At 38.7% G+C, this 14186-nt stretch overlaps 1 protein-coding gene across 4 annotated transcripts in view; it reads right to left on the reverse strand.

Moving 5' to 3' along the window:
• Positions 1 to 11849, reverse strand: part of FAF2 (Fas associated factor family member 2) — a 76883-nt gene extending 65034 nt beyond the window's left edge. Inside the window, exon 1 of one of the 4 annotated variants that reach the window (XM_027867134.1) lies at positions 11505 to 11849. In XM_027867134.1, the coding sequence (XP_027722935.1) occupies positions 11505 to 11567 (63 nt within the window). In that variant the 5' untranslated portion in view covers positions 11568 to 11849. Of the gene's footprint in view, positions 1 to 10811; positions 11011 to 11504 lie in introns of those variants that run through there. The other 3 variants (XM_027867137.1, XM_027867135.1, XM_027867136.1) reach the window with 3 other exon arrangements.
• Between the last annotated feature and the right edge of the window lie 2337 nt (positions 11850 to 14186).

Genomic DNA, 14186 nt, shown 5'->3' on the forward strand with positions numbered 1-14186 from the left:
GCTCAACAATAATAAATTGTTTCCTGTCCGTCAAAATCTAATCAGTTTTAATGTTTGTGTAACTATTTGGTCCTGTTCTGTTAAAGTGCCTTCTGATTCTTTTCTCAAAAAAAGTATCATAAATATAATGCTTCTTTTTAGTATTTGCTACTCTCAATTCCTTCCTCATAAGGATATTATCCAACTTTTTTTTTTACCATCTTCCTAATGCTCATCTTTGCACTTAAGACACCAAATATCAAAGTATCACTGATTCTTATTTGAACAGTTTTTATCAAGTTCTTCATAGAATTTCTTTATCTCTTCATTCTTAGAAACTGATATTGATATAAGCTGCAATTATTTTAATAGTGGTTTTTTTCAAAATGATATCACGAGCACTCTAAGTAAATCAATACAAGGGCTCTCATCAAATTGAAATCTAGAAAGGACTTTAGAAATCCTTTAAAACATTAATTGACCAAAAATTGTTCAAAAGGGAACACATTTTTGTTACTGCTTTTTAAATAAAATATACAATTTAAAACTACATAACAAGTTCATAGGTCTTTTTTTATGCATTTAAAAATCAAACACACTTTCAATATATAAAGAACAAAGAAGAGGACTGTTTATATGAACTTCTGCCTCCCCCATTCTGTACTTGTTAAAGTCATTTTTTTTTTTTTTGCAATCAAAGAACAACATGGAAGAGGTATGGTTAGAGGACAGTTATTCTGAAAGATGGGGTTTAGAGGGACATGTTGTTGTGGACTATAAGCTCAACATGAGTTAGCAGTCTGATGCCAAAAAAGCTAATACATTCTTGAGCTGCTTTAAGAGAGACTGTTTCCAGGAACAGGGAGGTGATAGTCCCAAAACACTATGCCTGTATCATTTCACCCAGAGGATTGTGTTTAATTCTTTTTTTTTTTTTAAGGCATTGGGGGTTAAGTGACTTGCCCATGGTTACACAGCCAGTAAGTGTCAAATATTTGGTCTAAGGCTAGATTTGAACTCAGGTCCTTCTGACTTCAGGGCCAGTGCTCTCTCCACTGTGCCACCTACCTGCCCCAGATTGTGTTTAATTCTAAAAACCATAGTTTAATAACACTGACAAGCTGGATTGTACAGCGAAAAGATGAAGGGTCTAGACTAGAGTATATATCACTTGAGAACTGACTGAAAGAACCGCATATCATACTAAGTCCACAAAAGAGAAGGCTCAAGAGGGTCATGATAGCTGGCTTCAAGTACTTCAAAGGTTGTCATGTGAAGAGGGATTAGAACTGTTGTGTTATATCCTTAAGGACACAGCCAGAAACAATGGATGGAAACTGCAAAGAGAAATATTAAGTGTTTGATGTCAGGAAAAAGTTTCTAACAGGGGGCAGCTAGGTGACGCAGCAGATAGAGGACCGGCCCTGGAGTCAGGAGGACCTGAGTTCAAATCCGGCCTCAGACACATAATACTTACTAGCCGTGTGACCCTGGGCAAGTCACTTAACCCCATTGCCTAACCAAAAAAAAAAAAAAGTTTCTAACAATGAGAGCTGCCCAAAAGGAGAATGGGCTCCTCAAGAGCTGGTGGTTTCCCCTCCTTGGAGCCCTTTAAACAGAGGCTGGATAACTTCTGTTACAATGTGGATTCCCTTCCTATGTGGGTTGCACATGATAGCCACTGAGGTCCCTATCAACTCTCAAATTCTGTGATCTCATGCAATTCAAAGATTCTTTTATTATAAAAAAAATTAAGTTTTCCTGATTTCAGAAGTAAAATGATATGTGAAACAAGCACAAAGGGAGAGAAGAATACTAGAAGCAGCAAACAGTCTGGTAACTTGCAAACTAGACAAAGTGATCACAGAGAGACTATTCTACAAGTGGATGTCACATAGTATATAGAGCACTGGGCAAAGTAATAAGACCTGGGTTTTATTCCTGACTCATTGTGCCCCCTGGGGCAGGTCACTTTGGATCTGTTTCTTCACCTGTAAAATGCAGGGGGATTGACTTAAGTTGGCAAAAAGTTAAAAACAATAAAAACCAAGGTTGGTGGAGCTGTGGAGAAATAAACACATTAATATACTGCTAAATGAAATACTGATGTCTTTTTGGAAAACACTATATTAAAAAGTTCATACCCTTTAACTCAGTGTTGGTTCCACTCCTAAGGATGTTCTTATACAAAAATACCTATAGAACTTATATTCATATTAAAGCAAAATAGCTATAAACCCTTTAAGTCTCCAAAGATCAAGACAGCAAAACATTATGGCATATGGACATAATAGAATATTATTGTGCCATAAGAAATGGGAATGAAAAATACAAAGAAATATGGTAAGATAATCAGAACAGATACAATGACTAAAATACTTCAAGAACCACTTGTCATTTTATGAATGTGGGACACCCTCCACCAACACTGGTGGGTCAATTTAGTAGTTAGTTTTCAAGAGTCACAATAGGTCAAAAAGTCATCACATCTTACAACCAACCTGGTGATAGGCCTATCCAAGCTGGTTAAACTGGTCCTCAGACAACATAGCAGGTTTGTACATGAAATCTTTCAAGCTTGGTAGACTTTGTGGAAGCTTATGCTCTACTGGCACAGCCTTCATCTCCGTGCCACAATAAATTAGAGTATGACATTAGCAGAGGACTCTGACTACAACACAAGAGATATAGATATAGGAAAAGATATAGTATGACCATGAAATCCAAAAGAATATGGAAGAGTTTAGAAGGGGAAAAAAGCAAAGAAAATGGTGTTAGTGTTTAAATATACATCACTAACTAATAATTTGGCAATTCCATGCACGATTATTCTTTCGTTTGAATTTGTTTTTACTGCTGGTTACTGGCTAGTGAATTTGGAATAAAATTTTAAAATAATAAAATAAAGGTTTAGACAATGAATTCTAAGGTCCTGTCTAGTTCTAAAATCCTATACATGAAAAAAGCCTTTATTAAGTGGCTACTAAATGCCAAGCACTGCACTAGGCACTAGAGACAGCATCTGCTCTCAAGAAACTCATACTCTACTTGATAATCCTATAATTCTTTTTTTTAATTTGTAAATCTGTTTAAACTTAAATACAAAAGTAAAGGAAAAAAAAGCACTGCCATGTGCACAGCATAACATAAGAGAGAGGATTCAAAATATACAACAGTAAATTTCCATTTCAAGAAAGCCTATATAATAAATACTACACATTATATTGATATCCTGTAATTCTTTCATGACAAATTTGTACATAATAACAAACCAGTGAGCAATACTGGCCTACATTTTAATTTCTAACTAAGTACCTTTTCAAATTTCCTTCTTGCTATCAATAGTAGAGTTTCCAAGACTGTTCCCCCAAATCTTCTCCAATTATAGATTTAGGAGAGAATTGATGATATTTTTTGAGAACTTCATCTGGTTCGAGAGTTTGAGAAATTAGTCTGTTTCATGATTAGAGTGGAGAAAATGGAGAGGAAGATACCAGTGGGAGGTAGGGAAGGGAGAACATTTGATCCCTCCTGAACTTTTCTATTTCCTGCCTACTTATCAATAGTAGGTTCCTAAGACTTCATTCCCAAAACTTCTCCAACTATTTAGGAGAGAATTGAAAAATTTTTTTTCTCCATAAAATAACATTCTGTAGTAACTCCTTCAACAAGGTCTATAAAAATTGTTTGTCCTTTGTTTCAAAGAGAACCAATGACATCACAGGGTCTTGACTTGCATGTGAGTTAAATTTAAGTGAGGCAGAGTTGTACAAAGTGGTCGCCTCACTCTCTCTTCCAGAGTCATCAAAGTCCAGTGGCAAGACAAAAGTCAGGATGAATGGCAATGGTTTGGGATGCAGTGGATGACCTTGGAAAAATGATGTATTAGAAAAGCCCAAGTACTGACATCAGAATCTATCTATGAGGTAGTTTTAAAAGTAGATTGTGTACATTTAGACCCAATGATTTTCAAATGTGGTCACTGTTGCTCCTGGTCCATTACTCAGATTCACAATACTTATTTGTTACACATAACAAGGTACCATGTATACAACTCACAGGATTTCTAGGATTAGGTAATCTGGGAGAGTTACGTAGTACCACCCAAATATACCTAGCTCATCCTTTTGATTAAAGACTAAGGAACAGGTCTCAAATCTCAGCTGGGGAGAAGCACTCTCTAAAATTCCATCTAGTACACAGGCTTTACTTTGATTGAAAATTTTCTTAAGTTTTCATGTTTCTCATTTTCACTTAAAACTCAGAAACCTGACAAGGGCAAAATAACTTTGTTCTTGTTGGTTTATCACTGAGAAAGTTTTGCTTTTCACAATGGGAAAACATAACCTTTCTAGCTGAGGGCTAGAGTAGCAGGACTGGTATTACTTTCAAGTCCCCTTGGAAATAAGTGAATGAATGAAAAACATTAAGCACTTATTATGTGCCACGCACCATTGTAAGTGCTAGAGACACAGATACAAAACTGAGAACCCCAGGACGAGAGTTCAAGAACTAAGTGGGATTAAGTCCTTCAGGGCTTGGTCTCTGGAGGGCTAGTAGGTCTTGGACTAGTTATAGTAAGCTATATGAGTTTATGCCCACCAATCAGGATAGATGGGGTCCCAGAAGTTTGTCTAAGAACAGACACTGACCTGCATTCTGGCCCTTACACTAATATTCACTCTCATTAATTCCATTTGATTACTTGTTTCCCAAAATCACTTGGGTCATTTACAACAGACTTTAGATGACTTCAACAAGATACTACTGATCAATTAAAAATAAGTTCTCTGGAAACTCTAATCTTCCATCACTGGATGTTTTTAATTGGAAAGGGATGTTCTTTCCACTACACTATCATTTAGCTCATTCTTCCAGATCTTATAAGCAATAGATGACAAAATATGGTCCTCTGACTACTGGTAATCTGGTAAACTAACTACTGACAATCATGAGGTGGTTCCTAGGCTACTTCAGACCCACCACAGTAGATTCTCCAGTATTTGTCAACTGGTCTCAGGTACACGTCACACAATCTATGATACCGTCATAGGTATCATACTATCTCACTGTAGCTTACCAATACTGTTTTATCTAAATGAAGTTTCCATAAGTTTGTTGTATTTTTCCAGTGGCAAGGCAAGTGCCTCCATGACATGAAAATTCTAAAAAACAGTGCAAATAGCAGCAGCAGAAGCCCATCTATCCCATTTTATTTCCTTCTGTGTATATGAACTTAGACCTCAGTTTAAAATGGACATTATGAGCTGATCCCTCTCAAATTATCATAACTTTCTTCAGGGGGTTAATCTTTACACATTACACGTACCTTATAAGAAATTATAGTGAGTAGGGACAGCTAGGTGGCGCAGTGGATAGAACTTTGGCCTTGGAGTCAGGAGGACCTGAGTTGAAATTCAACCTGAGACACATAACACTCACTAGTTGTGTGACTCTGGGCAAGTCACTTAACCCCAACTGCCACACACACACACACACCCCGAAATTACAGTGTATCCAGTCATAGCACGACTCAAACAGTAAGTATGGGGATGTTATAATTGTTTCACAATACTAGTGTCACAGGAGTAACAAAAGGGACACATGTGAAGTGCTAGGAGATACTAAAGGCCATAAAGATCCTAATGAAAGGGGCAGCTAGGTGGCACAGTGGATAAAGCACTGGCCCTGGAGTCAGGAGAACCTGAGTTCAAATCTGGCCTCAGACACTTGACACTTATTAGCTGTGTGACCCTGGGCAAGTTACTTTAACACCACTGCCTACCCAAAACAAAACAAAAATCCTAATGAAAGAAAAAAGGTGGCCTATTTTCCCGAAGAATTGGATTATGTCTTCTAACAAGTTGCTGACTCAACAACTAACCTTTAATTTGTCATGCTTAACCCCATTAGAAATAAATAACATTTTATGGTTTTATCCATTCTTCCCAAACAGAACTCCATTACACCTGGGTCACTGTACTGTAGAAAAGGAAGGCTTAGAGACTACAGTATGCTTATAAATGTTTAACAATCAGCTCCCCGAGGAAAAAGTTTAATTAATCTGTATCATTAATATTTTCTCCATCACTTTCTTAAGTCTAGCCCATCAACAAAACAAAACAAGCTATCCAAGGACTGTAATATAACAATGGGCTCTAGCCCACATGAATTGGCTCCAGTACACTCAAAGGTTCATCTGACATTTAGAACTAGAAGGCAATCTATAGTGGAACCCCTTCATCTGGTTTCTACTGAGCAGTGCAAAATGGAATCTTGCCAACTTTTCACTCCTTTAGACTTGATAGTTATACCCTCCTCTGGAAGCTTGCTCTTTACTATGCTTCCTTTAAAGATTACCTAGAATCTTACCTCCTTCAGAGCTTGCTTTCAAAGTTCAGTCTGTATTGCAAATTTGTTTCTATCTTTGACCACCTCAGGGTATGTGCCCAGTGGTAGGGTGGTTGTATCAAAGGGCAAGAAAAGTTTAGACACTTTTCTTGCACAATTCTAAATTGATATCCAAAATGGCTGGACTATTTCATAGTTCAACTAACAGTGAAGTACCTGTCTTTCCACAACCCCAATTTCCTTTTTCCCATCTTTGCCAATTTGCAAAGGTTGAAGTGAAACTTCAAAATTGTTTTAATTTACATTCATTAATTATTTGGAGCATGCTAATCATATAATTGTTAAACTTTTTTTGGAAAAATTGATCTCTTTTTTTAATCTTTGTAAAAAGATGGTTTGGTGGGTAGGAGAAAGGGAGGGAAATATTCAGAAATTAGGGTAATCTTAAAAAAAAAAGCTATGTCAATTTTAAGTTCATATCCTTTGAGCATTTTATCTACTGGGGAATGGCTCTTCATCATATATTTGGATCAATTCTCTATGTATCTTGAATATCAGCCTTTTTTCTCAATTCCACACTAATATTGAAGGCATTAACTCCAACATTCACTATAGCAAAAAGGCTTTCAAAACCTTAAGATTTAGTGATATGAGAACCCCAGATTTCATCCAGTCTTTACTGGATTTACATTACAGATGTAGAAAGTGAGGCCAGGAGAAAAAAGTCACATACGTAATAAGAAACAAAGCTGGGACTAGAACCCAGATCATCCGACACCATATTCATCACTCTTTTCTATTATATAATACTGTCTTTGATTGCCAAGACCTGTTAAGTTTTCAGTTTTCTTTTCTCATTACATACACACCTATTTGTATATATAATTTCCTAAGATGGCTCTAATTTCTGTTCCCTCTAACCCAATGACTGCCAAAGATGTCAGTCAAAACCTCCCCTAATGCTCATTCTGTTCATAATTATAAAACAAGACCTATTCTCTAGGGTATCAGTCGATCAAGACATAATGTCTTATATATGTATCTCATGCAAAATTAATCACAGTGCCTTGCACCTAACAAGTACTTAACTGAAGCCTGTGAAATGGGGGTTAGAAGATAAAAGAAGAGTGCTGGAATTTTCTTCAAAGCATTGTAACTCTGAGGAAGGTGTTTCTTTACCTTCTGATTTGCTACAGGTAAAAATAAGATCAGAATCACAAAAAAGTATAAGAACTTCGAATAATATACTTGTATGGTATAAGTCAAGCTTTCCACAGACATATCTCCTATACATGCTTAATATATATGGTAGAAAACGCAGCTGAATAAATTAAATGAAATTAATATAAGATGTTTTATACATCAATGAGAGGGATACAAAAATGAGTAAGTTATAGTTTACATATCCCTCCTCATTCCCCTCCCCCAAAATACAGAGAACTTAGGGTGCATAAGTAACAAGACAAGGTCCCATAATGAAAGGTTTCCCAAAGGAGTGGTTGCTGTCAATAGACTGCAATTGGAAAACTGGAGGGGAGAGAATGAGTGTTGTGGCAAGAGCACTGAATCTGGAATCAGAAGACCTGGAAGCAAACCACCACTCTTATTTACAATAACCAAATGACTTTGGACAAGTTATTCAAACTCTTCAAGCCTCAATTCCTCATCTACAACTAGTTAAATGTTTATTAAACATCTGTGTGCCAGGCATTATGCTAGGACCTGGGGAAACAAATACAAAAAAGAAACAGTTCCTGACCTCAAGGAGCTTAAATTCTATCAGAAGAGACAGCACGTACACTTAAGTAAATACAAACTATACATACAGTTTACAAACAGAAATTTTTGGGCACTAGCTCCTCTGATACCGAGGTATCACAAAAGGTTTCATGTAGGAAATGGCACTTAAACTGAGCTTCAAAGGGAGATAAGGATTCAAAGAGGTGCAAAAGGAAGTACATTCCAAGCATGAGGGACAGCCTGTGCAAAGACATGATGATAGGAGATGGAATGCAATGCACGAGGAATATTATTAAGCAGCTCTATTTGTGGGAGTAATGTGTTGTAGGACTGGAAAGGTAGGCTGAAGCCAGATTTTCAAGGACTTTAAAAAACAAAGAGGAATTTGCCTGCAATCCTAGAAGCAAGGGACCATTAGAGCTTTTTGTGAAGGGGAATGGCAACTGGAGTTTCACAAATATCATTTTGGCAACTTCGTGGAAAATGGACTGAAGAGCTGAGAGGCAGTGAGATCAATTAAGAGACTACTACAACAGTCCAGGGAAGAGGTACCAAAGATCTGAAGTAGGGTAGAGATAGTATGATTAGAAAGAAGGGGACAGATATAAGAAATTTTGCAGGGGAAAAAAATCACTAAAACTTGAGAATTGACTGAATTAGTTTAAATAAAATGACTCATAAAATAAGAGGATTGGACCAGATCAGCTTTAAGGTTACTATCTGCTATAGATACTAAGATCCTAAACATAACGATTTGATTCCTAGAACACAATCAAATATGTAATGTACATTATTATATTAAATAAAAATCTATGTGGTTAGTAATTTAACTTTCTAATTTTATATAAATATGGATATTTATACTTTAGAAAGTGCACACTTTAAGAATATACAGCTACATCATCTATGATTAAATAACTGAATATAGTGTTGGAAATTATTTCTGGAAAAACTGGACAAAAGACTATTAGTCTGGAAGCCAAATCCTATCATAACATTAATCACATTGGAAAATCAACTTTATTCATAATAGAATTTCAAGGAACATAATTTTCCTTAACTATAATGTAACGAATTGCACCATTCAAAGAAATACAAATTATATATGACATTTTTACTCAAAGGAAACATGTAAGCATTCTTCAAATGAGAATTTGCTTAAGACACACTAAATTTTTTTGTCAAATGACGGCAATACCATTGGTTTAATTTTCATGAAATAGCAAACCATATGTTGAAATGGCACCTTAAATGGCACATATCCAGCTATTAGGTGCTCAACAAATATTTCTGACTTGAAACCTACAAAGTTGATAACTGGCACAATTTAAACTCTAAATCACAGGCCCTCTGTCAGACTACATAAAGACTTCTAAGTAAACAAACTATGATCTTTTTTTCAAAGGGCTTTTTCTCATGAATGTTTTGGAATAGTCTAAAAAAAAAAGATGATGGTACTAATATACAGGACATCAATTTTTAAAATGATCACTTTTCCCTTCACATGAAAAAGAGGTCAAGGGAGAGAAAGGAAGACTTTTGCAATAAGCTTCAAATATGATGATATACACCAGAACTCAAAATCAGTTTCCTATGCCAACAGAAAAAGTATGAAAAATAGCACTTGATGGAGACATTTTATGATATCTTAAAGACAAAAAACTATTGTACATTTTAAGTAGGAGGGAAGAAATCTAAGATACCTAAATTTTTTTGCTTTCTCAAAATATCAAAATTATACAAAACAGTAAAAACCAGAAACTGATTCCCATTATGTGACAAATGAAATTCTGTTATGTCCTAAACTTTACTTTGGACTTCCATGAATATTCTAAATGCAGAAAAGAAAAAAAAAAATCAATGCTTAATGTTACAAGGAAAGATAAGACAAACCAGAAAGTGGTAAATCTGATCATAACAACAACAATGAACTATGGTGCTTCCAACTAAGTTCATCCTACACTAAAGCCACTACCGGACTCTACACCTACACGCAGCACTTTTACCAATACAGACACTCTTTGACAGCAGGTAAGACTCTCCTGTCACTTGCATGCCCAACCTTCCACAGTACCACATTAAGATTCACAGAAAAAAATAATTTAAAATAATTTATGGCATCTTAAAGCGCTTAGTACCTCAGGTGTGTTACCTCTCTATGACTCTAAAAAAAGGTTAGATGGTTTACCAAAGTTAAACAAAGCAAGAAATAGCACTCTTAAGTTAGTGACTTCAGAACAGTCCAGAGCTGAGACCAGGTGACCATTGTTTGCTAATCTTTTTCTTCTGTTTGCTGTGTCATCAATTTTCCCTACTCAGGCTTATATACGACTACGTTTCGGGCAAATTATGTTTAGATTTCATGTTTCTGTTTATGATAAGTAATTTTTAATTTTACAACCAAAAACTATTTACCAAGCCTAAAAATTAAGCTGAACTATATCAGAGGACTCTAAATGAGACAATTCTTACCCATCACCCCATTAAAAAAAAGTGGCATTTTGAAAAGTATAACATTTATTGAAGGAAATAACTAAAAAGTATTACTTTGGATGGTGAATCCTTTAGGCAAATGTCACCCTGCTTCTATTCCTCTAACGTGGCAATAATCTACTCATTAAAGTTTAGGAAGAAAACGTGTCATCAGCTTTAGAAAACGACTCTAAAATTAATGGACACCATTCATTTCCCCCATCCTCCACCTCTCAGATTTTCAGTCCAGAGTTAAACAGCCTCCTTACCTCAAACCCCCACAGAAAAATCACCTCCTGTGTTAAGTCACTAATAACGTCAGGGCACTGGATATACAGTAGGTATGCCTATAGCTGCTACTAGCTGGATCAGTTTAAGAACAAGTCCTCCTACACTACAGGCCCACGGAGGTGGGACAACTAGCAGGTAGAGAGATTCAGGCTGTAAACGAGAGTAGGTTCCACTAAGAAGTTAGAGGCGACAACACTGGGTCAAATACCTGGGGGAGGGGAGTGTTACCAAGTGTGTGGGGTGGCGTGAAGGGGGAGGAGGAAAGCGACAAACGGGGGAAGGGTCAAGGTGAGAAAAGGTGGGAAAAGAGGGAGGGGAAGAGAGGAAAAGGAAAGGGGGAGAGAGGAAGGGAAGGAAGGAGAGAGGGAGAGAAATGGGGGAAAGAAGTCAGGGAGAAAGATAAAGAAGGGAAGGAGCTAGAGAGAGCAAGAGAGGGGGGAGCACCGGGATCCCGGGCCAAGGGATGGCAAAAGAGCAGGCTGGTGCCAAGCCAGCGGACGCGTCGGGGTCTGTGGAAGGGGCCGGGAAACCCGAGGGCAGTTGGCTGCGGGGAGGGGGGAGTCGCCACGGGCCGTGGCTAACAGGTGCTGCCGTCTCTCCTTCGGGGGAGGGAGGACACGGCGTTCCGCTCCGGACCCGCAGCAGCGTCGGTGGCTTCAGGCCCTCAATACCTGGAACTGCAGCAGCTTTTCCGTCTGCTCCTGGGTTAAGTCCCGCTCCTCAGGCGCCGCCATTTTGCCGCCGCCTCTACGCCTCTGACCCGTCCGCACCGTCACCCGCCGGAAATGACTTCATCCGTACCCGCTTCCGGTCCCGGGCCGCCACCGCGGGCCGTCTGGTGCCGGGCTCGCGATTCTGCGGTGATAACCTAAGGCTGGTGGGGCGGCTGCAGGCCACCTCTCGAAGGCACGCCCCTTACACTTCCGGAAATTCCCGAAGGCCTTCGGGTAACCCACGTGACTGCTTTACTAAAGCGAGGCTCCACGCACAATCACCCGAATGGTTCGCGGGTGATTCCGGAAGCTCCCGAGTCCTTCTGGGCTGATCCCGGATGCCGTCTTAGGACCGGAAGCGTACGAAAGCGGGAGGCGCCTTTTTTTAGCTTCGAGAGCTATCCCACGTGTGTGCTCTCGGATCGGCCTCTAGGAAGGGCTATGGGGTGTACCTCGGACTGCAGCCCCGGCGGCTCATCTGACCTACCCAGATTCTTCCTCCCCCCTAGGATCCCTTAGCCCGTATGTGGGAGTAATAGGATATGGTTTAGGATTGCAGCCTCAACCCTTGGAAGTGTGACCCGTGAATCGCACTGGGGGAGATCGGCATGGGGGAAGCGCTCTGTTGTCTTATGTGTAAAATAAACATAGTGACCCTTGCACTCCACACATTTTTTATATGGTTGTGAAGCAAGGACTTTTTGTAAACTTTAAGCAGCTTGTTCAACCTTCACAGCTCCTACCTCTCCTTGGCTGGACATTTGTCTCTCCTTCCACAGTCTGGCTTTCTCTAGTTCTGCAACCTCCTATTTTACTCCTTTCCGCCTCTGCCCAGCCCCCACCTTTGGCCTTCCCCTCTGGGCCTTCTCTCTTTTTTGCCTTGAGAATCCCAATTTTGTTCAGTTTCAACCAGTCACATCTGACTCTTCGACTCCTCATGACTTCATTTGGGGTTTTCTGGTCAAAGATACTGGAGTGGTTTGTCCTTCTCCAGAGTCCTGGATTAGCCCCAGTCCATTCTTTACTGCCTTATAACATCAGCTTTCAGCCACCCTTCCCTGCCCCCAACCCCTCCCAACTTATCAAGCATCACAGGAACATAGTCTCAGAATTGAAAAAGATATAATAGGTCATCTAATCCAACTTAGACTTTGAATAAATCCCTCTATAATACAAAATTTGTACAATATTCATTAAGCATATGCTATCTACAAGAGAGCTTACCGGGTACTGAAGATGCCAAAACAAGAATAATTAACTGTCCCTTCCTTCAAGGACCTTACTTTCTTTTTTCTTTTTTTTTTTGGCAATTGGGGTTAAGTGACTTGCCCAGGGTCACACAGGTAGTAAGTGTCATGTGTTTGGTCTGAGGTCAAATTTGAACTCAGATCCTCCTGACTTCAGGGCCAGTACCCTATCCACTGTGCCACCTAGTTGCCTCTCAAGGACCTTACTTTCTACTGGAATGGGGGAGGAGGGAGATGTAGCTAGCTTGTACAAAAATCAATACATAATGATTTTTTTTAAGAGAGGGAGAGAACATTCTTAAATGGAAGGCTCAGGGAAGGCTTTGTGGAGAAATTGATCTCTGAGCTGAGCCTTGAAATCAGATAGGGATTTCGAAAGGCAGAAATTAGCAAGAAAGGCATTCATGTCATCCAATTTGGTTGAGATGCATAAAGTGTAGAGTAGAGATAATAAGAAAAAAAGCTGGAAAGGTTAAGCTGGAGCCAGATTGGAGAGAGCCTTAGGCTGAAATTTTTATATTTTAACTCAAAGGCAATAAGGAGTCACCAAACATTTTTAAGCAAGGTACTAACATATTAGGGTCTGTGCCTTAAGAAAATTATTTTGGCAGCTGTGTGGAGGACAAATTGGAGAGGGGAGAGACTAGAGGCAGGCAGTCTTTTTAGAAGGCTCTTAAAAATACTACAATGAAAAGAAGAGGACAGAGAACAAAGATGTTTCTGAAGTAGAATTGACAAAACTTGGCAACTGATTGGCCATTGGAAATAAGAGAGTAAGTAGATAGATAGATAGATAGATAGATAGATAGATAGATAGATAGATAGATAAATAGATAAATAGATAGATAGAAGTATTTATTAAGCACTTACTATGTACCAAGCACTCTGCTAGATCAAGAGTCAGGAATCTAGGGTGATTCTGATATTACAAATCTAGGTGACTAGGAGAATAGTGATGCACTTAACAGAAACAGAAGTTTGGAGGGGAGATGACTTTAGGGGGAAGATAATTATGTTTTGGACATGTTGAATTTGAGGTGTCTCCCAGGCAGATGGACTAGAGTTCAGAAGAGATACTACAGCTGAATATAATGATTTAGGTGTCATATGCGTAGAGATGATAATTGAATTCGTATAGACTAGAGTCAGACACAACTGAAAAGTGACTAAACAAAAATGATACAAAGGAAGAGAACTGAAAAAGAACGTCAAAAAAGTCCCAAGATAGAGCCTGAGAAGGAACATGTGTTTGGAGTGAGGAGATCGAAATAGCAAAGGAGATCCATGCTCAGTTCTTAAGGGTAGGAGGATAATATCCAGAAGATGCCATCAGACTGGAAGAAGAACTTGGAGAAAGTAAAGTCACAGAAGTTAAGGGACAAAAGAGATGTCT

Source organism: Vombatus ursinus, unplaced genomic scaffold, assembly GCF_900497805.2.
Source record: "Vombatus ursinus unplaced genomic scaffold, bare-nosed wombat genome assembly UNPS02014785.1, whole genome shotgun sequence".
Lineage (NCBI taxonomy): Eukaryota > Metazoa > Chordata > Mammalia > Diprotodontia > Vombatidae > Vombatus > Vombatus ursinus.